The 24,611-nt window shown below is 36.8% G+C and overlaps 1 protein-coding gene across 2 annotated transcripts; it reads left to right on the forward strand.

Moving 5' to 3' along the window:
• The first annotated feature begins 1,917 nt into the window (after positions 1-1,917).
• On the forward strand, positions 1,918-23,699 carry rasl11a (RAS-like, family 11, member A). 2 transcript variants are annotated; one of them, XM_074623232.1, is made up of 9 exons: positions 1,918-2,450; positions 5,098-5,154; positions 5,285-5,367; positions 12,144-12,184; positions 12,268-12,397; positions 13,635-13,710; positions 15,667-15,743; positions 17,641-17,688; positions 18,749-23,699. In XM_074623232.1, exons 1-9 carry the CDS (start codon positions 2,291-2,293, stop codon positions 18,893-18,895), a joined length of 819 nt encoding a protein of 272 aa, XP_074479333.1. In that variant the 5' UTR covers positions 1,918-2,290; the 3' UTR covers positions 18,896-23,699. The 2 variants fall into 2 exon arrangements, with proteins under 2 accessions (XP_074479333.1, XP_074479334.1); XM_074623233.1 differs by lacking the exon at positions 17,641-17,688.
• Positions 23,700-24,611: the final 912 nt, after the last annotated feature.

Consider the following 24,611-nt stretch of genomic DNA (forward strand, 5'->3'; position numbering starts at 1 on the left):
CCCGACTTTGTGAATCATACAATTTTGGTTTTAAAACTTATTATTTTATAATTTTAAATTAGTAAGTCAAAATGTTAAGTAAGCCATACAATAAATCAATCAATAATATTGAATAATGTTGACTTAAAAAGTCATAGTTTTTAATAACTTTTTCAGACATGCGATATTCAATTATGTTGTTATTGAGAGGTTTTTTTTGTATATGTTTTCTGGGTATTGTTGTTTTGTTTTCTTATGATCTATTCAATATTCTTATATTTTATTTATTTTTTAAATAAAAAAATCTAAATCCAAAACTTACAAAAAAAGTATTTTTGACTTTATTTTTTTGTCTGTGTAAGCTTAAAGATAGACAAATATCAATCAATCAAAACAATAATTTTTACTTATTATCTCATATTTTGTTTTCGGCATTTTTATTGTTATTCCTTCATTTATTTATTTTTTCTGGCAGGAATGGGCTTCCATAACTAATTTATTATACACTGACACTTCTCTTTTTTCATAGACCCATAAGCCATAAACTCTGAAGAATATTTATATACTGTATATATCTTTTTTTCCTTTACCCAAGATATTTATTCACAGCATGTGCTGTATGTGAATAATATGGAAGCTCATACCTACCAAATAAAGAAAATGAATAATATGATAACATGATAACTTAATGGCAAAAAATTTACTTAAAATCCAGACTTTGTGAATCAAACAATTTTGGATTCAAAACTTCTTATTTTATAATTCTAAATAAGTAAAATGTTAAGTAGCATTCAATCAATCAATTATATTGAATAATGTTGACTTAAAAAGTTATAGTTTTTAATAACTATTTCGGACATGCAATATTCAATTATGTTGTTATTGACAGTTTGTTGTAGCCTATATGTTTGCTGGGTGTTGTTGTTTTGTTTTCTTATATTCTATATAGGGCTGTCAGTCGATTAAAATAGTTAATTGCGATCAATCGCAAATTAATCACGCATTTTTAATCTGTTCAAAATGTACCTTAAAGGGAGATTTTTAGTATTTAAGTATTTAATACTCTTATCAACATGGGAGTGGACAAATATGCTGCTTTATGTAAATGTATGTATATATTTATTATTGAAAATCAATTAACAAAACAAAACAATGACAGATATTGTCCAGGAACACTCACAGGTACTGTATTTACCCCAGTTATTCCTCACCAAAATTTAGCGTAGATTTGAAGCGTTTTATTTAGCCTCCTTCTCGACAAGCTAGTATGACATGGTTGGTACCAATGGATTCCTTAGAAACTTTAAAAACTGAGCCCGTTACAACCTAAAATTCGCAAGTTACGTTAATACATTAAATAAATTAGTGGCGTTAAAACAAATTTGCGTTAACATTATTATCATGTTAACTTTGACAGCACTAATTCTTTATAATATTCTTATATTTTTATATTTTATATATTTCCCATGTTAAAGATAAAAAAAAAATCTCAAACTTCACGAAAAAAATGTTTTTGACATTGACATTATTTTTTGTCTGTGAAATCTTAAAGGCAAAAAAAAAAATCAATCGATTAAAATAATAATTTTGACTTATCTCAAATTGTGTTGCCAGCATTTATATTTGTTTGTTTGTTTTTTTCTGGCAGGAATGGATCTCCATAGACCATTTATTACACACTGATGAGTTGATGCTTTCTTCAAGTTTAATAAAATATTGATTGTCATGCACAGTTTCATCTTTGCCTAATTTGTTGGACAGCTTTATTTATTTATTATAAACCTTAACTTCTTTGTTTAGGGGCCCTGAAAAGCTTAATGATATGTGAGTCCAGGCTGGAAAGAGGAGCCCAGTTTAGACTGGTGTCATGGGAATATTAGGGGATGGCTCAGATTCTCTCTCTCTCTCTCTCTCTCTCTCTCTCTCTCCCTCCCTCTCTCACCCTCTCTCTCTCTCTGTCCGCACTCAGTTGGAATCGGTGCGGAGCGCAATACTTCTTTTTGGAGTTATTTATGCGTCTTACATTTGTTTGAATTTGAGTGTTTCAGTTAAAAGGATGACTTCTCGTCGCTGACAGATCCACGGAGGAGTTAATTTGTGGATCTGCTGGGATACTTGGAAAGTATTTGGTTATTTTGCAAATCCTACTTTTTCTCCTGCGGATATTATAAAGAATAAACAGGAGGTCTCCGCGCGGTTCCTGCAGGAACCTTTATGGGCATATTGGAGTGATTTTCCTCTCGGAGCTGGAGGAGGTTTATTATTTGCCCTCATCCAGAGCAGAGCTGGTCGGAGGGCAGAGGGGAGCTCGATGCGGCTGTCTGGAGACCCTGCACCGGGAACCATGACCAGCAGCAGCGGCTCGGGCAACTTCCTGCTGGTCCCCATACCGGAGTACCCTCTGCTGGACTGTGTGCCCAACAAGACCGTCAAGATCGTGGTGCTGGGAGCGAGCAACGTCGGGAAAACCGGTACGGATGGACGGATGGATGGACGGACGGATGGATGGATGGATGGAGGAGTTCTAGGTTCAGGGAGGGAATATCTAAAACAGAATATCATAAACTGTAATTCAGCAGCTGCCTTGTAGAGATTAAACATGGGGGAAAGAGTGGCTGGCATTTCATGCATCTCAACAATATATGATAATAACTTATTGTTGGGAATATCTCTGTGATATATGTGTCTAATAGAGGAGGAATATCGAAGTAACGTAATGTTTGAATTAAATAACCAACCTTGAACAACAGGGGGCGACATTTTACATCACAACCATTGCAGCTTTTTATATTTTATTTAGGCTATTTATAAGCTTTTATTCATGATTACCAGTGGTGGAAGAAGTATTCAGATCCTTTACTTCAGTAAAATAATGTAAAAAATACTTCATTATAACTAAAAGTCCTGCATACATCATTTTACTTGAATGAAAGTACAAATTATTTACTTAGAGTATCACTTGTGTGTAGAATGACACATTTCAGAGTGTTATGATGATATGTATTATATTTTGAATTATTATTATCGATGTGTTAGCTTTATTTAAATGTCACTGTGGAGCTGAATTTAAAATGTTTATATACTTTAAGGTGGTTTAATCTGTAGCACTCCTCATATTTTATGAATTGATCATATGTTTTGTATGTTCAGTCTTAATTGTAATAGTAACACGTTGTAGTGGCGTCAAATATTTCATTTGAATACATATTTTAATATCTAAATATGTCCTTTTTCCCTTTAATGGTAAACATGTACAGAAAAATTAAAATAATATGATAATAAAATGAAAAATAGCAAACACCCGATAAACAACAAGTTGCACTCGAACACATCGCAAAGACGACAGCCGACTACCGCGTACGTTCTGAGAGAGGAAATAACTCTCCACACCAGCAGGCGGCGGTAGTCTGTATTCATCATTCAAAAAGGGAAACAGGAAGACCGAGGATGACAGACCGAGGACGACAGACGCTCACCGACGGCCCCAAACTGTCGGTGGCCGTCCGTCGGCTCGGTGTGTCAGGACCTTAAATGTAACCAAGTAGTTTCCTGTGAAGACGGAAGTTAATTTTAACAGACTGGAGCGGAAATTGCTGGACATTCGTAGGAAAACGCACGAAAAATTAGAAATAACTTATCATAAGATATCATACGAACCCTTGCAAGAGGATATGTTGCAAGGAGAGAGGGTTTACTGAAAGAAGGTACCAAGTTGCATTATGGGAAATGTGGCATTCAGCGGTTTTGGGAGGTTGACCCATACAAGGGACTAAAACATAGATGTATTAAGAGAACTGGATCCAGCGTTGGAGGCGGGGCCCTGTTCATTCCTATGAGAGTGTCTCAGTGGAGCATGAAGCCTAAATGGCTCGACTTCCGTGTGGAAAGGTACACGGATCTTGGCGGTTCTCGGGCACATGGAACATGCGCAGTAGCGTCCGCTCGGTCACATGACTTGGTCACGGGGTCACAGACGTCACGCTGTCGTCATGCCGCCGTCACGGATCGCTCACATGAACGTAGCATACATGACTTTACCGCGCGTTCATGAGCTTGCACGCTCGTAACTAACTGGTAGCTAGCGGTAGCTAGCAGGCTGGTAGACTGGTACTACTGCTGTAGTAGCCTAGCCTGCTAACCGCAGCAGCTAGTGTTTGTTTAGGAGACAGCGGCGCTGCGATTGTAATTTAATGATCAAGCGTTAGGCTGTTAGGGAACGGAGATGTTAATTAACGTACGTTACATTAACGGAATGCATGAATACATTCACGGCCAGCAAGGGCTATTTAGGTGTTCGTACTGGGGAGTTGATTCACCTCAAAATAAATGATCCGCTGAGTTACAGACGTCTCTTTCCCAATGTAAGTCTATGGGAACAAGTCTTTTTGGGCCCAATTGCATCACGTGACAGACACAGATGTTGTAGTACCGCCATTTGGCCACTACGAAAATTGGCATCAACCTGGGGGCTTGGACTAAAAGTGAGGATGTCTTGACCTTAGCTGCTCTGATTTTGTCCATTCTTCTTTTAAACTGTCTCTTGTGAGTCTCCCAACTTTATGAAAGTGCGGCACCTAATGTGTAAAATCCTTTAATATTAATGCGGCAAACAAAAGCTTCTACTACAAGAAAAAGAAATCTCAAAAGTCAGCCAGAGTCAGAAAAACCTCGTCCAGAATCCCCAAAAAAACAAGAGATACATGAGACAATCATCTACTAGTACAAAGATGACGCATGAAGGATTGCGACATCAGATTCAGAGTATTGGTGAATCATTTTCTTACGGAGGACTTTGGGCCTTCAAAATCCAACAAAAAGTCCTAAAAATCCAAAATATGTGTCACGGTATAGGGAAATTCCTGCAACACCTGCAAGCGTTTAAGTGTTATATAGGTCAGTAGGTTGCTGCAGGGTGTAGTGTTTTCATCTTTATAGTCCAAGTACAAGAAGTTTAAAATAGAACAACAGCAGCTTTAGATGCAGATTTTATACTTCATGCACTCTGTTTAGAAAATTGCCATATACAATATTGAGTTTGGTGTTTTCTTCCCTTTATCATTGCACTCCTTAAATTCATTTTCTGCCTCCCTGATTCAGAATTTTCTTGTTTCTCTTCAGCTCTGATTGTCAGGTTTCTGACCAAGAGGTTCATCGGAGATTATGAAGCAAACACTGGTGAGTTTATGCTCATCTTGTCTGTTATAACTCAAGAAACAGCAGAAATAAATGACTGATTTCCCTCTGCAGAAGTCCCCACTCATCCCTTCCATCCATTCATTCATCCCGTCTCTTTCATTCTCCCCAGGAGCGCTCTACTCCAGAAAGGTCACGCTGGATGGGGAGGAAGTGTCGCTTCAGATCCAGGATACTCCCTGTGTCGCTCTCCAGGTAACTAACGGAGGCGGAGAGACGGCGGCCGTGTTTCCGTCGCAGAGGTTTCATAACGAACACAACGTGGGTCATTCCTGTTATGCAACAACATTTCTGTCTCTGTGAATTATTTCCTCATATTTTCTTTAAAATTGTGTCAAATATTTATAACAGATGGCTTAAATTATAGATTAAGGTCTTCTTTATTATCAAGAAAAAAGGGGCTGTTACTCAATTAAAATATTTAATCACAATTAATCACACTTTTTTTTATCTGTTCAAAATGTACCTTAAAAGGAGATTTGTCAAGTATTTAATACTCTTATCAACATGGTAGTGGACAAATATGCTGCTTTATGCAAATGTATGCATATATTTATTATTGGAAATCATTTAACAACACAAAACAATGACAGATATTGTCCAGAAACCCTCACAGGTACTGCATTTAACATAAAACAATATGCTCAAATCATAACATGGCAAACTGCAGCCCAACAGGCAACAACAGCTGTCAGTGTGTCAGTGTGCTGACTTGACTATAACTTGCCCCAAACTACATGTGATTATCATAAAGTGGGCATGTCTGTAAAGAGGAGACTCGTGGGTACCCATAGAACCCATTTACATTCACTGATCTGGAGGTCAGAGGTCAAGGGACCCCTTTGAAAATGACCATGACAGTTTTTCCTCTCCAAAATTCAGCGCAATTTTGGAGCGTTCTTTAGCCTCCTTCATGACGAGCTAGTCTGACATGGTTGGTACCGATGGATTCATTAGGTTTACTAGTTTCATATGATACCAGTATATTCACTCTAGCTTTAAAGGTCCCATATCGTGCTCATTTTCAGGTTCATACTTGTATTTTGTGTTTCTACTAGAACATGTTTACATGCTGTAATGTTTAAAAAAAACTTTATTTTCCTCCTACTGTCGACCTGAATATACTGTACCTGTATTCACCCTCTGTCGGAAATGCTCCGTTTTAGCACATTTCGACGGAATTGCGATAGAATTGTGTTGCTAGGCAACAGCTTGGGTCCATGTGTACTTCCTGTCAGTAGATGTTATTCACATACACTGAAACCAGGAAATAAACTGGGACACATTTAGATTGTTTACGTTTAAATCTGTGTAAAGGGTCTAAATATTGCATATTTGTGACATCACAAACAGACAGAAATCCTGACAGCTTGTTTCAAATGCAGAGTTTCTGAATACAGTGCTGTGTGTATTTCCCTGTGGATAGCGCATTTCGATACTTTCACAGTATTTACGTATACAGGACTTAAGCCTGCTTTATAATAATAAAAAAAAAAACATGAAAATCTCACTTTTTATAATATGGGACCTTTAAAACTGAGCCCGCTACAACCTAAAAATCGCAAGTTGCGTTAATGCGTTAAAGACATTAGTGGATTTAAAACCAATTTGCGTTAACGCGTTATTATCACGTTAACTGTTACAGCCTTAAAACAAAAAATAATTGCACATTAAAAATACTTTATTTTACTTTACTGAGCTTTTTTTGGGACATGTCCCCAGTGCAAAGTAATCAACTTCTACAAGAACTGTAGGCAATACGCAAAATATTCTTTAATTCATGTATAGGCCACGTTAAACTCTCTCTGATTATATATTTATATTAGGAAGAACTATAGTTACCATTTTCAGCATTTACTGTGTCCCTGAAGTCATTTTCCACCCTGTTAGTTTAGTAGTAGAAGTAGTAGTAGTAGTAGTAGTAGTAGTAGTAGTAGTGGTAGTAGTAGTAGTAGTAGTAGTAGTAGTAGTAGTAGTAGTAGTAGTAGTAGTAGTAGTAGTAGTAGTAGTAGTAGTAGTAGTGGTAGTAGTAGTAGTAGTAGTAGTAGTAGTAGTAGTAGTTGTTCCAGTAGTCAATTCTATTGAGACCTTTTTCAGGAAGTGACATATGCTTTTTGGAGGGAACTCAAAGGAGTAAAGTAAGTTCAGCATAAACTTTCACTCATGTCGTTTTTTCCACTTGTCATGATGTTTGTCACACTTTTAAAGTTCCACCCTGTTCGGCTAAATTATGAAGAAACAAATAAATAAAACACATTTTATATAGTTATAAAAGTTCTATTCTTATATAATGCAAAAAAAAGAGGATGGGGCTGAAATGTTGCTGCATAACAGGAATGACCCACATCTGGATGGAAACTCTAAATGTAAACCTATGCTTGAGGTGGTTTTTGCTTCAGTTTCTGAAAATGTTATGTGCTTACGAGGTGATTGAAACACATTTGTCACATGAATGCTGACAGGAAACCATCTCCTCCTTATAAAAGATGTAACACAACTGCTTCTTCTTCTTCTTCTTCTTCTTCTTCTTCTTCTTCTTCTTCTTATTCTTCTTATTCTTCTTCTGGCTTTTTCCTCTCAGACAGTTGGAGTCCAACTTGAAGCAGAAAAGTTTGAATGCAACAGTTAAAACTCACAAGATTCTTAGTTTTTTAATTTCCAACCTTTGTTTGGTGCTGAGCGCTCATTGCTGTGTTGTTTTTGCACTGATCAAAGATCATTATCAGTCAAACGCTGTGGCTGGTGTTGTGCCAAAATGGGCCTTTCTTAACAAACATTTTTTCCTCAGTGTGTGTTTTTTATTTAACGACTGCACAAGGAAGTAATCACAGAGGAGAAGGAGAGCTTGATAGGTGGATGGTCATAGTGTTAACTTCCCTATGCAGTCAGTAGACGGTTGTGGTCTTAGTTAATAAGGCCAGAAATAAGCCTGCAGGGTACTATCCAACACCAGGAAATGGCAAGTCAACAACGGGCATTTAGAATATCTCACTTTGTGTGAGTAGTAGACAAGGTTTGCTCTTAAATTGTTTCCCATTTTAGCATAAAATAACCTTTTCTATATATATATATATACATATATATATATATACAGTATGTGTATGTTGTGTAGATTTATGTTTAAAAAACAAAGTGGTCATCTTTCTAAGCAACTAGTTACAGAATTTCAGAGGTGCACAACCAAACTATGCAACCACTTGAGGAGCCTTCGCGCTTTACGCACAACACGTGATGTCATCTTTGGCTTGTGCACCCTCGTGCCGGGGGCATAAAGCACGCTCTACGGTTCTCCAGCCGCACCGGCTTCTGAAACAGTGAAACTTTCACATCAGTTTCAATTTGGTGAATATCTATACCACAATTCTCACCTTTGACCAAATGTAGTTATAGAGATATTCTAGTTAGTTGTTGTGTCCTTCTGGCCAAACAGCTACCGTGGTGCTAACGTAGCAGCTAGATAGCGCATGCTAACAAGCTGCAGCCGTGCTCGGCTAGTGATTGGCTCGGGCGGGTGTGTGGGCGGGACATCGATCACCACCGATCACTACCGCGCAGACTCTGGTTCCAAATGACGTCAAAATGTCAAGATGGCAGCTCCCGTATCCGGGATATTTTGGTTCCCTTTTGTACAGTGGGAGGAAGTGGAGACGCGTCGTCCATCTTTATATACAGTCTATGGCAGGGGTCTCAAACAAGTAGCTCGCTACCCATTTCTGAGTGGCTCGCTAAAGGTTCAAAGAATTTGTACATAAATGTGATAACACAAAGTCACTTTGGAGACCTGTTTAAATTTATATCCAATCAAACTCACAGATATTCAAAATGATCATTTGCCAATCAGCTGTCAATTAAACGAGTTATGCTGTTTTTAAGTTTTTAGTAGCATGGTAACATTAGGAGATGTTAGCAGGCTAGCAAGCACACACCATATTAGACAATAACCGCAGGAAATAGCCAAGCCAAGAAAAGGAACAAAATATACTATTTTCATGAGGAATGGGATTTTTTTTCACAAATGTGAATGGCAAGTGTGTGTGTCTCATCTGCGGTGTGAGCGTGTCAGTCGGTAGAAGATGTAACGTCGAGCACCACTTCACCAAAGTCCACGGCAACTTTTCACTGGACTTTGGTAGCGGTCTACGAACAGAGAAGGTAAAGGAGCTGAAAACAAGGCTTAAAAGACGACAGTCTCTGTTTACCAAACCAACAAAGAAGGCCAACGCTGCAACAGAGGCTTCATTTAAAGTGGAAAACATCCTAACGAAGCACAAAAAAAAACTTCACCGATAGCGGCGTTGTAAAAGAAGCAATGACTGCGGTGGCTGAAATGCTATTCAAGGACCATAAAAGTAAGACAGAAATGATGTCTGCTATTGGCGATGTACAACTTGGTGCTATGAGGAGCTCTCGGCCACTTTCATTTTGTCAAATTAGCTCTCAGAGGAAAAAGGTTTGGAGACCTCTGGTCTATGGTCTAACTCCATCCTTGTTTGCTTCATCCACCTCCAACATCTGCCACCACAGCTGTCTGTCCTTAGTCATACTTAATGACTCACTTGGGGACGGCGCTGTGGCACAGAAGTCCAAAAAACAACATCTTTAAGATGTTTTCCCCATTTAAATGAACCATATTTACCTTTTTCTGAAGATTTTAAACATTTGCATCTATAATTGAGTTGAGTTAAAAAGTACAAATGTTCGATGTCATTGCTTAATGTTTTAGCTAAAAGTTGAACTCACCAAAGACGGTAAAAACAACCTGCCATTTGTATGTTGAAAGCCATTTCAGGAATGTAATTGAAGTGAGAGGAAGTGACCTTAGGGCCATCTCCTCGACTATAATGAGCGCAACGTGCCACACGGCTCATCCCGCTCCACGCCGACAGTGTGTTTACAATAACCACGGCCTCAGAGCTGCTCATTTCCTCCCTCCACGGAGATAACAGAGGGTGAGGAAGTCCCTCCTGGCAGGATGGAGGAGGACGGCGACCGGCTTCCAGAGATTAGACACATATAATTGGTGTGTGGAGGCAGATATTGAGCTTCAGGAAGATTGTTAAAAGCTGCACGAGTGAAACTTGATCACAGAAAATAGGTTTTGCTTGGTAATTATGAGTATAAGGAACTGTCCAACCTGAAGTCTAATTGTTCATGAACTGGCAACTGGGTGGTCCGGTGGGTCGGGAGTTCAAACTGTGAACCAGATGGTGTGTGTCCATAAACAGCCATTTGTCTTGGCAATGTGCCGTTACAGTAAAATCACCACCTGCTAACTCACTTTACGTCAGTTAAGGCAACTAAAACGTCTTGGTTGAGGTTCAGGAAAAGATTGAATGGTCTGGTCTAATGTCTGGGATCTCACTGGGAGTGCAGCAAACATCACACCACTTCCTGCTCTGCCATTGAAAGTAATCACAGGTTATTTTAAACCAGTTAAAGGTCCCATATCATGCTCATTTTTAGGATCCTACTTGTATTTTGTGTTTCTACTAGAACATGTTTACATCCTGTAATGTTCAAAAAAACCTTTATTTTCCTCATACTGCCAGCCTGAATATACCTGTATTCACCTTCTGTCTGAAACGCTCCGTTTTAGCGCATTTTGACGGAATTGCTTGGGTCCACGTGTACTTCCTGTCAGCTGGTGACATTCACATACACTGCAACCAGGAATAAACTGGGACACATTTAGAATGTTTACCTTTAAATCTATGTAAAGGGTCTAAATATTGTATATTTGTGACATCACAAATGGACAGAAATCCTGTCAGCTTGTTTCAAATGCAGAGTTTCTGAATACGGGCTTTGTGTATTTCTCTGTGGATTGAGTGTTTCGATACTTTCACAGTATTTATATAGGACTTAAGCCTGCTTTATAATAAAAAAACATGAAAATCTCACGTTTTTATAATATGGGACCTTAAAATAAATGATAGATGGTTTTCTGCTGTCAGTGTGTCGCTGCAGCTTTGACTCGAAAGAATGAGGAAGTGTTTTAAAATAGGAAGCCACTTCAGTTCGTCTCCATTCTCAACAACAGAAAGTCTTCAAAGCATTTCATTCACTAGATAAATACTGAAACTATTACTGCAGTCGATTGACAGAAACTTTAATTATTATTTCAAGTTATTTATCAAAGTAAAAGTGTCAAACATTTGTTGGTTTTTGCTTCTGAAATATGAAGATTTTCTCTGTTTTACATCATTGTAAGTTTAAACACTCCACTACAAGTAAAGGTCCTCAATTCAAAATGTTACTTAAGTACAAGTACAGAAGTATTATCAGCAAAATGTACAGAAAAAGTACTCAGTCTGCAGAATGTGTTATATTATTATTATAGATTATTAGAATATTCAGTTTTTATCACTAACAAATACATGTAAGAGTATTTTCATTTTGTAGTTTGTCAATGTGAAACCAATTTTAGATACTTTGTGTACTACTAGGTAGATTAGCAGTATAGTACGTCATGCTGTCATGCATCATATATTTTTAATTTATATGTAAAAAGTAACAAGTAGTGGAGTAAAAAGTACAATATTTCCTTCTCAAATTTAGAGAAGTCGAAGTATAAAGTAGCTTAAAATGGAAATAGAGTGCTAAAGTAAAGTACAAGTATGTCAAAATTGTACTTAAGTACAGTACTTGCGTAAATGTACTTGTGGTAAAGTGTGATGGGCATTTCACTATTATAAACTAAATGATGGATTTATTATTCAGGAAATGAACCAACACATTATTTGATGATGAAAATAATTTTATAAAAACAATGAAATATTGATTTCATGTTAATAATATACAGTTATGGACTCTCTCTCTTCGTCTCCCTATACTCGTATTTTTAGAATTAAAAAAAAAAAAAAATCTTTTCAAATGTTCTATCATGAATTCTTTTGGATAATCACAGAGTGAAAATCTGATATCATGAGAGCCCTACTTACATGTCTGTGTGTCCATTTAATGTTTTCCAGGATGATGCTGAGGGCCTGTACTGCCAGGAGCAGATCAACAGGTCAGACTCATTTACTAAAATATAATGAATATATAATAAAGTAATATCCTGTAATAATAACTGTACAATAACTGCACTTCCAGGTCAATCTACTGGGCAGACGGTTACGTGCTGGTTTTCTCCATCACGGACCACAACAGCTACCGCACCATCCAGCCGCTGTACCAACACGTCCGACGCATCCACCCCTCTGGAAATATACCCGTTATACTGGTCAGTGTGGGGCTCCAAAATGCCTGTAAAAAATCTAATAAAATCTCATCAAATGTTGGTGATGTGTTAGGGCAGGGGTCAGCAACCTTTGCTATCAAAAGAGCCATTTTAGGCAAAAAAAAAGAAATTGTGATGGAGGTAACACAGTTTATAGTCTAAGTATATAGTATATAAGTCTAATGCAGTGAGGGCCAAAGAGACAAATGTACTACGGAGTATTAGGGCCACATTGACGGGAAAAAACATCTGAGATTTGCAGAAAAAAGTCATAATATTACGAGAATTAAGTCATAATATTACAAGAAAAAAGTCGTAATATTACAAGAATTAGGCCCTAATTTTACGAGAAAAAAAGAAAATAAAACGTAAAATTACTACTTTACAATATTATGACTTCTTTTTCATAATATTATGACTTTATTCTCGTAATATTATGACTTTATTTTTATATTATGACTTTATTCTCGTAATATTACGACTTTTTTTCTCATAAACCTATGACTTTATTCTCATAATATTATGACTTTATTCTCGTAATATTACAACTTTTTTTCTCATAAACTTATGACTTTATTCTCATAATATTATGATTTTATTCTCGTAATATTATGACTTTATTCTCGCAATATTATGACTTTATTCTCGTAATATTACAACCTTTTTTCTCATAAACCTATGACTTTATTCTCATAATATTATGACTTTATTCTCGTAATATTATGACTTTATCCTTATAATATTATGACTTTTCTCGTAATATTACAACTTTTTTCTCATAAACTTATGACTTTATTCTCATAATATTACGACTTCTTTTCTCATAAACCTATGACTTTATTCTCATAAACCTATGACTTTATTCTCATAATATTATGACTTTATTCTCGTAATATTATGACTTTATTCTCGAAATCTCAGATTTATTTTTTTTCCTCAATGTGGCCCTAATACTCCGTCGTATCGTCGTACCATAGACCTACAACAATGATAAATGAAAATGAAAATGTAAACAAAAACAGTTATTCATTTCCATTTTTGCAGACCCCTGTGTTAGGAGAAGGTGGTTTAATTTCACTGTTTAGTTCGTTTTAAGTAAAGCTGGCAGACTGAGGGTTATTTGAAGTCAAAACGTTTCCCGTTTATTTTTCCACCCCTCATCTAGAACAGACAATAACAGTTACCTACTAACCCTAATCCCCAGTATCTAATCTATCCTGTAATCTGTAATCTGCTGCAGGTTGGCAACAAGAGCGACCTGCTCAGAGCCCGACAAGTGCCGGCAGACGAAGGCGAGACGCTAGCAGCCTCGCTAGGTGGGGAATCCTCCTCCTCTTTTTTCTCTTCTGTCTTCGCCATATTATCTTTATGATTCGTGGTCGTCTCTCTCCATCTTTTGTCATTCCTCTCAACCACCATTTTCTAATATAACAGATTTAAAATGCAGCAGTTCTAAATCTAAACACACTTTTCAAAATTATGCAACACGTTTTATGTATCACAGTACGTTGTGGTGGAAAGTCAAATTGCTAAAGTATTATACTTAATACAATTTTGCTTCAGTATTTCCATTTTATGCTACTTTATATACATTACTTTTCAGATAAAGACTCTCCATGTAAAACATATGACGATCTGTGATGGATTGTTGTAGATTAAACTACCCGGTAACACTTCATTTTACAGGTCCGCTAATTTTATGGTAATTAGGTGATCATTAGCAAGTAACCTGTTTGAAATTTCTTTGGAGTTACTGCCAAATGACCCCAATATTTACCTCAAAATGTGTCAAAAATGACTTTATTATAAACAATATTTAATAATGATATGCTAAAACAGCATCTAATGGTTAAAATAGAGCCCTGAGGCTTGAGAAGCGGCTGCTCTTCATCGGGGGTGGAAAACCAAAACTAATCTCACCATTGTGACTTATTGTCTACACTAATGTAACCTGGTAGCTGACGTCATGATTCAGGGAGGTTATTAAGACATGTATTATTATCTATTTATCAGCAGACATGTAAATAAAGCAGACCAATTAACTTTGTATTATTTTCCAGGAAATGTATTAAATACATTACCTGCTATGTATTACTGCTTATTGGGAAACAGTGAAATATAATGATTAAATCATGTTTATAATAGATATATAATAATAACAATAAAAGTCAAGTCCCAAGTCAACAAAGTATTTTTCTATACATTTTGAGGTAAATATTGGGGTAATCTGGCAGTAATTCTAAAGATATTTCAAACAGGTTACTTGCTAATTATCACCTAATTACTATGAAATTAGTGGATCTGTAAAATGAAGTGTTACCAACTACCCAACAATGTATTAAGTTGTTGTTGCTTACATGTAAGTGCATCATTAAAAACAGTCAAATAATGTATATGATAAGTATAACACACTGGATAGTGCCGTTTTGCATAACGAGTACTTTTACTTGTGATACTTTAAGTACATTTTGCTGATGATAATTATTTACGTTTACTTCAGTAAAAAAATTTGAATAGAGGACTTTTACTCGTAATGGAGTATTTTTAAACTATGTTATTGCTGGTTTTACTTAAGTAAAAGAAATGACTACTTCTTCCACTACTGTGTATACAGCTATGTTAGAGAAAAGTGCTGCGAGGAGGCTGTTATTAGACGTCTTTAATGCTATAAAAAAACTATAAAGAAAACATTTGTACATTTGGCAATGTCGATAAAACTTAAAGACCCTGAAAACTTTTATTTTAAAGGTTTATTCCTCTATTAAAAATGACATATTCATGACGTAATAAGACTCATAATAACATTCATAGTGCAAGTTTTTTGGGGAAAAAAGAAAATACATTTTCAGGGCCTTAAAGGTTGGTGTGACCGGCTCACCGTTTCCCACTAAATGATATTTTCTTCATTCTCTTTTTATATTTTGACTCTCCCCGGGGTCACTGGTTTCCTCTTTTTACATCATATAGTATCTTATTTTATTGTTCAAACATCAGTTATCTATCTTCAATGTCCCTTCATTCAACTCCAAGACATTCAAAAACTTGAAGATGTTTTGTTTTTGTCCAGAAACTTCAGAGAACTGCAGCTAGAACAGCAGACAGAATTTCCCACAGGAGACGATATGTAAAAGCATCTGCAGACTCTGTACCGTCCAATTATAACACACATATCTCTGTCTCCTTCTGTACATGTAAACTATATCCTGCATGTTGCCTAATGAACGAGGAATGTCGAGTGTTATCTGAAAGATAAAACTGCCCTCTGCTCACAGGAGGTGTTTACTTTGAGGCCTCGGCCAGAGAGAACCACGAGGGAGTCCACGCCACCTTCCTACATCTCTGTCACGAGGTGGGACCTGTTATTGTTGTTGATTTATTGCTTTATTAATCTGCCAGATAAGGATGAGGAGGGACAGTTGTAGCTCTGTTTTTGTCTGCAGAACCCATTTTTCTATTCACTTTAAATTAAACAAACAAGTTGTTAAATTTTACTTATTACACGGCTGTGTGGAATACTCTATTCTGATTGGTCAATCACCACGTTCTACGGCCTGTTATTTATGTATAGCAGACCGTTGCTATGTATAACAGACCGTTGCTATGGGCTATGGACAGTTCTGATGTCGGACTCTGATGGACCATTTTTGTGTCAATTTATTGATTTCTTCAGTAAGAAGCCGTGTAATAAGCGGGATAATGTACAGCTAGCGGGTCATTGTTGTGAAAGAATCCCCTTCAGGGCGATGAGAGACCCTGTCGGGGTTTCTTTCACAACAATGACCGGCTAGCTGTACATTATCCCTTACTTATTTAGCAGATGGCTAGTTAGCTAGCTAGCTTGCTGATCACACCATGTGTTCATGCTTGGGTTACAGAACATAGGCTAAATAGCACCACATGAACTGCTGGGCTTGGTCTACGTTACTTTTTCGCTGGACTTTACTGTTTTTAAATATAGAGTGCTGCAGGAATGAGTCCTAAAACCCAGAAATGAGTGAACATTTTAGCACTTCTGGTTTCCTCGTCTGGAAGTCAATAGGTTTTGTAGTTAGGTGCCTGAAATAAGGTCTGTGGTTAACACAAGCTGAAGAGATTTTAACGTTTTGTTCTACGACATAAAATAAATCAGTAAATATCCCACTCATGAATTTTGAAGCCTTTATGTGTCTTTAAAAAGGCGGTTGCTAACTAGTGGCTAAATGAGACGACTAAATCGTATCTATTTGAGGAACAAGTGTTTAAAAAATAGTACATTTTAAAGCTGCATTAAATTATTTTTGGGACTCTTGCAGCAGAACAAGCTGTTAACACAACATTTACATAATCACACCCAGCACCCGTCAACATTTCCATTCATGTTGAGTTATGTTTTGGACACTAAATGAAGATAACTCAAATTTTAAACTCTCCTTTTAGCTCTGATTTTGGTCTCCACCAGCTCCTGAGGGAAATATGTGGCTCTTTAGCTGCTAAATGCTCCATCATGTTCACCAGCTTTGTCTCTTTGATGCTGTTCAGTTGGCTTATCAGAACTTTTTTTACTGCCTGCAGCGGTTAGAAACCAGGGCCAGAAAACTAAAACAAGATGCCAAAGAGTTGATATAAAAAAATAATTTTATTAATATAAAAAAATATTGATTATTGCAGCTTTAAAGCAGCTAATCAGTTAAAGCATGCTTGAGATTTAACAGAAATACACTTTAATACATTTGTATACATACAGTTACATACATGAAATTCAACCTCTGCATTTAAAATGTCAAGATTTGGACCAGAATCCGTCAGTAACACTTTTAAATACTCATATACATATATATATATATATATGATATATGGTTTTCAGCTGAAAAAAAGGGGTTTGGTCTGCGGGTTTAATTACTCTTTAAGGGATTTTCACTTCCTGTGGGAATTATGATTACAGGCTATTTCCCACTGATGCCCAGAGTCACCAGAAAAAAAATACAAAAATACCCTGTTTGTCTTTTTGCTCAGAAAGAGGTATACCAGCCCATATTGGTCTCTTCTGTATATTTGTTTTACTGGTGCAGCAATAGAGGCTCATTACATCTGAGTGTGTTTAGACAGTCTGTTTCCTCAAGAGAGCAGATTCTCAAACCTTAGCTCTGTTAAATCTCAAGAATGCTTTAACTGATTAGCTGCTTTAAAGCTGCAATAATCATTATTTTTTATATTAACAACATGATTGTGCGTTTTGGTTTTCTGGCCCTGGTTACCAACCACTGCAGGCAGCAAAAAAAGGTCTGATGAGCCAACTTAACAGCATTTCCCCTCAAGTAAGTAACTTTATGTATAAAGCGCCTTTCAAGAGCAGAACGTCACAAAGTGCCTCACAAAAAAAATGAACCAAAAGAAACAGACATAAATCAACATATCCTCATACAACGGTTCGTATGATGTCTTAATGATGATTTCAATAAAGTTATTCCTCATTTTTCGAGCGTTCTCCTACAAATGTCCAGCAACACGTGAAAAATTTCCGCTTGTTACGTGCATACAGTCTTTTCAAAATAAACTTCCGTCTTCACAGGAAAAAACTTTAGGTTTAGGCAACAAAACTACTTAGTTAGGTTTAAGAAAAGATCATGGTTTTGGTTAAAATAACTCTGGAAGTGGCGTTACTAAGTACGGAAGTTACATGACAAAATAAATCAACGTTGATTTCTGGTTTCACACGGGACACACCAGTCTCCTGGGTGAAAGTCCCGTGTTTTTTTACACCCACCCATCCACCCCGGCCTCCTCCCTATGCAGCGTTTGTCACTCTTTATACTTCCTGTTTCACAAATACAAAATGACTTTCGCTGCAACGTATCCTCATACAACGGTTCGTACATCTTACGAAAAGGTGTTTTTTCAAAATAAACTTCCATCTTCACAGGAAACAACTTAGTTAGGTTCAGGCAACAAAACCACTTAGTTAGGTTTAGGAAAAGATCGAGATGATGTAACTTAAGTACGGAAGTTACATGACGAATCAATCAACATTGACTTCTGGTTTGACACGGGGTACGGACACCAGTCTCCTTGGCGAGAGTCCGGTCCATTCACCACGACCTGCAGCTCTTGTCCCTCTTTTTACTTCCTGGTTCACAATTATGTGGATAACATAAGAATTGATTTGGTGGGATATATAGGAGTTACAGTGCATTACTTTTTGTTGGTATAGTTAGTGTATGAGAACAGCCTGCATAAATGCAGACATAATTAGAAATACATTTAAATACAGTATACTGTATATATACAAAGGCAAGTCTAAACAAGTGGGTTCTTGAGCTGCTCAAGCAAAGTAGACTGGTTTTCTTTCAGCGAGTCACTGTGGTCTCTGTGTTCCAGGTGATCCGGGCGCTGGGAGGAGGGAACGGGGAGAAACGAAGAGGAGGCCTCCACCTGGCCAGACCCAAATCTCCCAACATGCAGGAGCTGAAGAGGAGGTTCAGGCAGGTCCTCTCCTCCAAAGTCAAGTCATCCACCACTCTCTGATCGCAGGATGGGACCAAAACATGGCAACATGGCAAAGATCAGAGCTTCCCTGGAAATAAAAGGCTGCAGTCCTTCTTTGATGGACGGCTGAAGAAAAAAAGAAGAAGCCTCGACATCGAAGACTTTTAAGTTTGAGAACTGAAGCCGTTAACGGCCTGAGAAGTTTCTGTGGTGATCAAAGCATTTTAAAGTTTTCGTCTTCAGATGAATGAAGACAAAGACTGAATGGAGCTTTCTGCAAACTAAGCTCGTGGTCAACATGACCTCTTCCCAGGATGCTGCTCACAGCGAACATGTCCTAAACTGCTAAACAAAGAGTCAGAAACTTGGCATGTTTACAATGAAGGACAGTGAGTGGGTCAGTAAAACCTCACTGACGGGGTCACTGTTAACAAATTCATGCCTCAGTTTTCTTGAGGCTGAAAAGTCACTCTCCATACATCACGAAAAAAAGGAATTTAATTGCATGACAAGACAATTTAATGGAAAAATGTTTCTGATATCCTGTCATAAAACACAGAGTCTCATTTAACTACATTTTAAATAAAAAATAAATGAATAAATAAATGACTCGATAAATAAATAAATTTAAATTAAATGTAGTAAAATAACATTAAAAAAGTAGCCATTAATTAATTGATAAAATAAATAAATGAATATAAAAAATAAATGCAAAAATAAATAAATATATTATATATTATATATATATATATATATAATTATTATATATATATATTATATATAAAATTAATAAAAAATAAATAAAAGGGAAAATTAAACAGAAGAGTAAATAAATAAGAATTAATACTAAGATAAATAAATAAAGAAGCAAATTAAAACAGAAATATCAATTCATGTCACATTTCATCAATTAATGAAGGTCTACAATTATTTTTAATATTCAATTATCAATCAATTATTATTATTTTTAATATTATTTTGCTACATTTAATGACATTTGTTTATTTATTGAGTCATTGCAAAGACCTTTTTCATTTGGTTCAAGGTTGTTAATCCATGTGAGAACAATGCGAGATAACAACTTTGCTGATGCCAAATAAAGGAAATGTGAGTCTCCTCCTCTCTGTTGCAGACTTATTAAGAAAGTATGAACCAAAACAGGAAATGACCCCAAAATGCAAACGTTCAAGGCTTTTACTCTGAGACAAATGATGACATTTGACAGTTGGAAGGGAAGCCTCGTGAAACAAAACAAAGAGAGGACTGCTGATATTTATGGAAGTCGATTGCTGCCAATAATAAAAAAAATCAAACATTTAATCAAATATTATTTTCCATGTGTGCACAATGTATGACAAAAAATTCAATATTTAGAATTAAATAATCCAATTTAGATTTTTACAAATCAAAATAGATAATTACTGCCAAAATAAAAATTCAAATTGATCTTATGTAGAATCATAATGATTATTAAATTGAATATACAATTTACTTTTTATTTGCATTTTCAAATTGGCAGATAATACAGACTAAAATTGCAAATGGAACTTAACTGTTGCACTTAAATTTGAATTATGTCCTTTTAGATACTTTCTAATGAAAAAGAAAGTTGTTATAATATCAGGATACAGTATACCTTCAGAACTTCCTTGAGAAACATCACGTTTTTAAGTTTTCTTCAGTATCAAAGTAATCCAGTGATAGTATGTCTGCACATTCATGGAGACACTGCTAATAGGAACTACTAATAGCTAATTCGGCATCATTTTAACGGTGACAATTTGCCAAAATGTAAACAAATACAGGCTAAAAAAATACAGTTGTCTTGATTTTCTGATTTAGCTTAAATAAGCGCATTTTTATTTTGGCCTGCATTTTATTTTCAAAAATGAAAATTGTATTTTATTTTCGTGTTTTATTTTAATTTTGTCACCCAACATGCACACACAAAAATCGAGTATTATGTATAATTTTAATAATGGCAGCAGTAGACTTCCATATTCTGACTTAGCTGTTTATTCCAACGCATCCTCATACAATGGTTCGTATGATATCTTACAAAAAGTTAATACTCTTTTTTTTTTTGGTGTTTTCCTACGAATGTTCAACAACACGTGTCAATTTCCGCTTGTTACATGCTTACAGTCTTTTCAAAATAAACTTCCGTCTTCAGAGGAAACAAGTTGGTTAGGTTTAGGCAATAAAACTACTTAGTTAGCTTTAAGAAAAGATCGTGGTTTGAAAATAACTATGAAAGTGGCGTAACTTAAATACGGAAGTAACGTGACAAATCAACGTTGACTTGTGGTTTCACACGGGGTACAGACAGCGGTCCCCTGAGTGAAAGTTCAGTGTTTTTTGACAAACCCACCCACCCCGACTTCCTCCCTATGCAGCGTTTGTCACTCTTTATACTTCCTGGTTCATGATTACGTGGATTACAAACAAATAGATTTTTTGATATACATATGAATTACAGTGCCTTACTTTTTGCAGGTATAGCTACGAACAGTGTGTGAGAACAGCCTGAACATGCACACACAAAAATGGAGAATGATTTATAATTTTGGCAGCTCTAGACTTCCATATTCAGCTGTTTATTTGTGTATTTTAACTGGTATGAACAGCAGAGTCCATTAATGCTTTGCTAACGTCACAGTGGCTGTAGTTAGGTTTGCTTTGAAAAACCCCAAATTCATCACCAAGATCCTCAACACACGACGTACTTGTGAATCCATGTGACTCTCATTTACGAGCCCTAGATTGCCTCTAATTGTGACAACAACGTAAACTTTTCCGCTATAGCTCAGCCCAAAGAATACAAACTCAAGGTGTGAAAGCACCTTTAATTGCTCGCAGTCTGAGGAGTATTTCATTTCTATTGGTTTTTTTTAAAGGAAGGTGTTAGTGTGGCGCTAATGTTGCTCCAGAGGCCTTTTCTTCCTAACAAGAAGGAATTTCTGGGCGAGTCAAAGCTTCTTGGTACCAAGAGATATTGAGATTGCAGGAAAGTAAGTTGTGTTCATGGTTCAAAATCCACAACTGTGATAAAATAAAGTCTGCGCTATCCGTAAAGATTTGGGAATAGGTTCAAGTATGTAAAAGGAAGTTAGTAAGTGTGTTTTCTGCCGTTCTCATGACCTCTCCTCTCACTGACACACACACAAAAGTCCCAGTAAAGGCAAAATTCCTCAGCATCTGGAATTTCTCTCTCGGTCACTGAACTGACACTCTAACCCTTTTTACACACACACACTTAAAAAATTGTGTGCTGACCCCGACTCGTGACCTTTTCTGCCCTTTGACCTTTAAAAGCAGCAGGGCTCCCATCAAGAGTCCGGAAAAAGGTCGAGATAAAGCCGCTCGCTGTGTGTCGAGGCAAAAATCCCTGAGATGTCATTTGATGAAGACAGAAATACGATTTTTCCCAGCTACTTTTAAGTCTAATTTCCTTTTGTGAGACAAACTTTTCTTCCCACACAGAAACACACACCACTTAAAGACCTCCTTCCTGTGTGCCACTGGATCAAGTGTTCCTGCATTCTCAAATGAATAAAAGAGGATTTCCTCCCCTTTTTTTCCCTGAAAAATGACGTTAAATGTTAGTTTTATTTGATAGATGAAGAGTTAATGTGACATTTAGGAGGCCAGATTTAGAAAACGGAGCGTCCACTAAGTGTTCCCTTTTTGGGTAAAGAAGAAAGAGAGCCCAAGTGAACTTCTGGGTTCAGTTTCAAAAGTAGAAAAAAAAATTAAAATAACATTGACGTTGTCATGAAAAAGCCAAGCATTTGGTCTTTGAACCTTCATCAGGGTTCGTCAAAGGGGAATGTCAGAGCTTATAATGACCCTTATCACTGCAGCCATTTTGACATGTCATTGCAGGATAAATACAGGTGTAATTAAGAACATTAATTATGGCCCTCGTCTATTTAGGTGGGCCAGGGCCCTGGTATTGTGCATGCTGGCTCACTGGAATGGCTGTGACACTAAATACTACGGTACCATAGTTCATTTTATTTAGTTTAGTTTACCCTGCAATTAGTTGTCAAAATGGCTGCTGTGAAAAGGGCCTAGTGTGTTTATTCATGCAAGTAGACATGGGAAATGTGGTTCACAGTTGAAGTAACAAAGGGCCACATACAGTACATAGGATGCTTCACAGATAAAACTGAAGATAAATCAACACAGAAGGCAATCAGTGAATCTAAACAATAGAAGCATATTTTACAGTAATACTGAACTCGTGAAGAAGCTTCATAAAGTGCATTAACAACATTTTTATCACAATGCTCATATCAAAATCCACATTTAAAGCCCACGTATAGAGAAAGTTTGTTTCTCCAATTTTGGCAGTTGTACATGTTAGATTCTGAGAATTTCTATTGCCTCTGCACGGTTCTCAATATGGCGATGGCTGAGCTGGCGGCTCGCAGCTAACGGTGCTAACAGCGGCAACACTGCTGAAAGAGCTAAGCTAAAGCCTCGGCCAAACCAGGAACGTCAGGAGCACGTGGCGGCTGCGTTACCTGTTGTTTTTTATTTCGGTGTCCGTGTTAACAGGTTAGAGGAGCCACACTGCCGCAGCTCGGCTGCATCTCAGCTGCGTCTCTTCTAGAGATTCGAGGTCTTGCCTATTTTTTTACGCGAGCCGTGCACGGTTCAAAGCAACAACAGACAGTGAAAGCGATGTATTGACTGTATATTAACATCATACCAGCAACATTACTACAATTTCAATGTCTAGACATCTGTAGAATATGTTGGAGATGAAAAAAAGTAAAGATTTACTTTTAAATCAACACTTCCTGCTTTCATTTCAAAATAAAAGCCCTCAAACGTTTTTTTCTGTGGACAGAATTCCTTCATTTGTTAACACAAGGCTTTTATTCTGAAATATGACAGTGTTGTAGAACATGCAGTGACTTGCACGGCTCCATGAATGAATATAGTATGGGGTTTTAATCGTGGATTATTACTTCTACAAATTACCACACGTTTATGTACCTTTCTCTGTCTAAAATAAATATAAATGATATTTATAATGAAATGAAATGGCCATTAAGAAAGGTAAACTCTATGTAGAAAGAAAGGGCTGACAGCAGCACACACGCAGCTGAAACGCAGCTGGTGTGAACACCCGACGCTAGCCAGTGGGGCACGCCCACATGCACTAACATGCACTTTACGATGCGGTGCCATGCACCATGCGATGTCAACAAAGCACGGAGAAGCTCTGATTACAACACACGCATATAGGGAGAGGGACTTCATTCTCTGCTCAGGTAGATATTACTCCTCTATATCTTTACATAGACAATAGTTGTTTGCTGCTATATTAAAGCACCTTTAATATTAGCTTGAGTTGGCAGATTGTTCTGCTTGTATAGAAATGTGAGCAGAAAATCCAAATAGAGTATTTAGGGCTAGGGTTACAAATATTTCCAATGCATGTGGAAACAGTCCGTGGAAACACACACATCAGTCAGTAAACCAGTAGAACATGGACGTAATTAATTTTCAGGTACGATAAAATACACTGTACCTTCCATAATATGTATCATAAGACAACGTATCCTCATACAACAGGTCATATGATATCTTATGAAAAGTTATTCCTAATTTTTCATGCGTTTTCCTACGAATGTCCAGCAACATGTGGCGCACATTTCAATTTCCGCTCCAGTTTTTTCCCAAATAAATTTCCAGAAACTTCACAGGAAACAACTTGGTTAGGTTTAGGCAGCAAAACTAC

The sequence above is a fragment of the Sebastes fasciatus genome, chromosome 22 (genome assembly GCF_043250625.1).
Source record: "Sebastes fasciatus isolate fSebFas1 chromosome 22, fSebFas1.pri, whole genome shotgun sequence".
Classification (NCBI taxonomy): domain Eukaryota; kingdom Metazoa; phylum Chordata; class Actinopteri; order Perciformes; family Sebastidae; genus Sebastes; species Sebastes fasciatus.

Bases quoted from the DNA above. Each gene is read 5' to 3' on its own strand.
- rasl11a (XM_074623232.1), top strand. From the start codon at position 2,291: ATGCGGCTGTCTGGAGACCCTGCACCGGGAACCATGACCAGCAGCAGC. The intron at 5,155-5,284 runs GTGAGTTTATGC...CATTCTCCCCAG, and splicing joins AGATTATGAAGCAAACACTG to GAGCGCTCTACTCCAGAAAG. The intron at 17,689-18,748 runs GTAAGTAACTTT...TCTGTGTTCCAG, and splicing joins TTAACAGCATTTCCCCTCAA to GTGATCCGGGCGCTGGGAGG.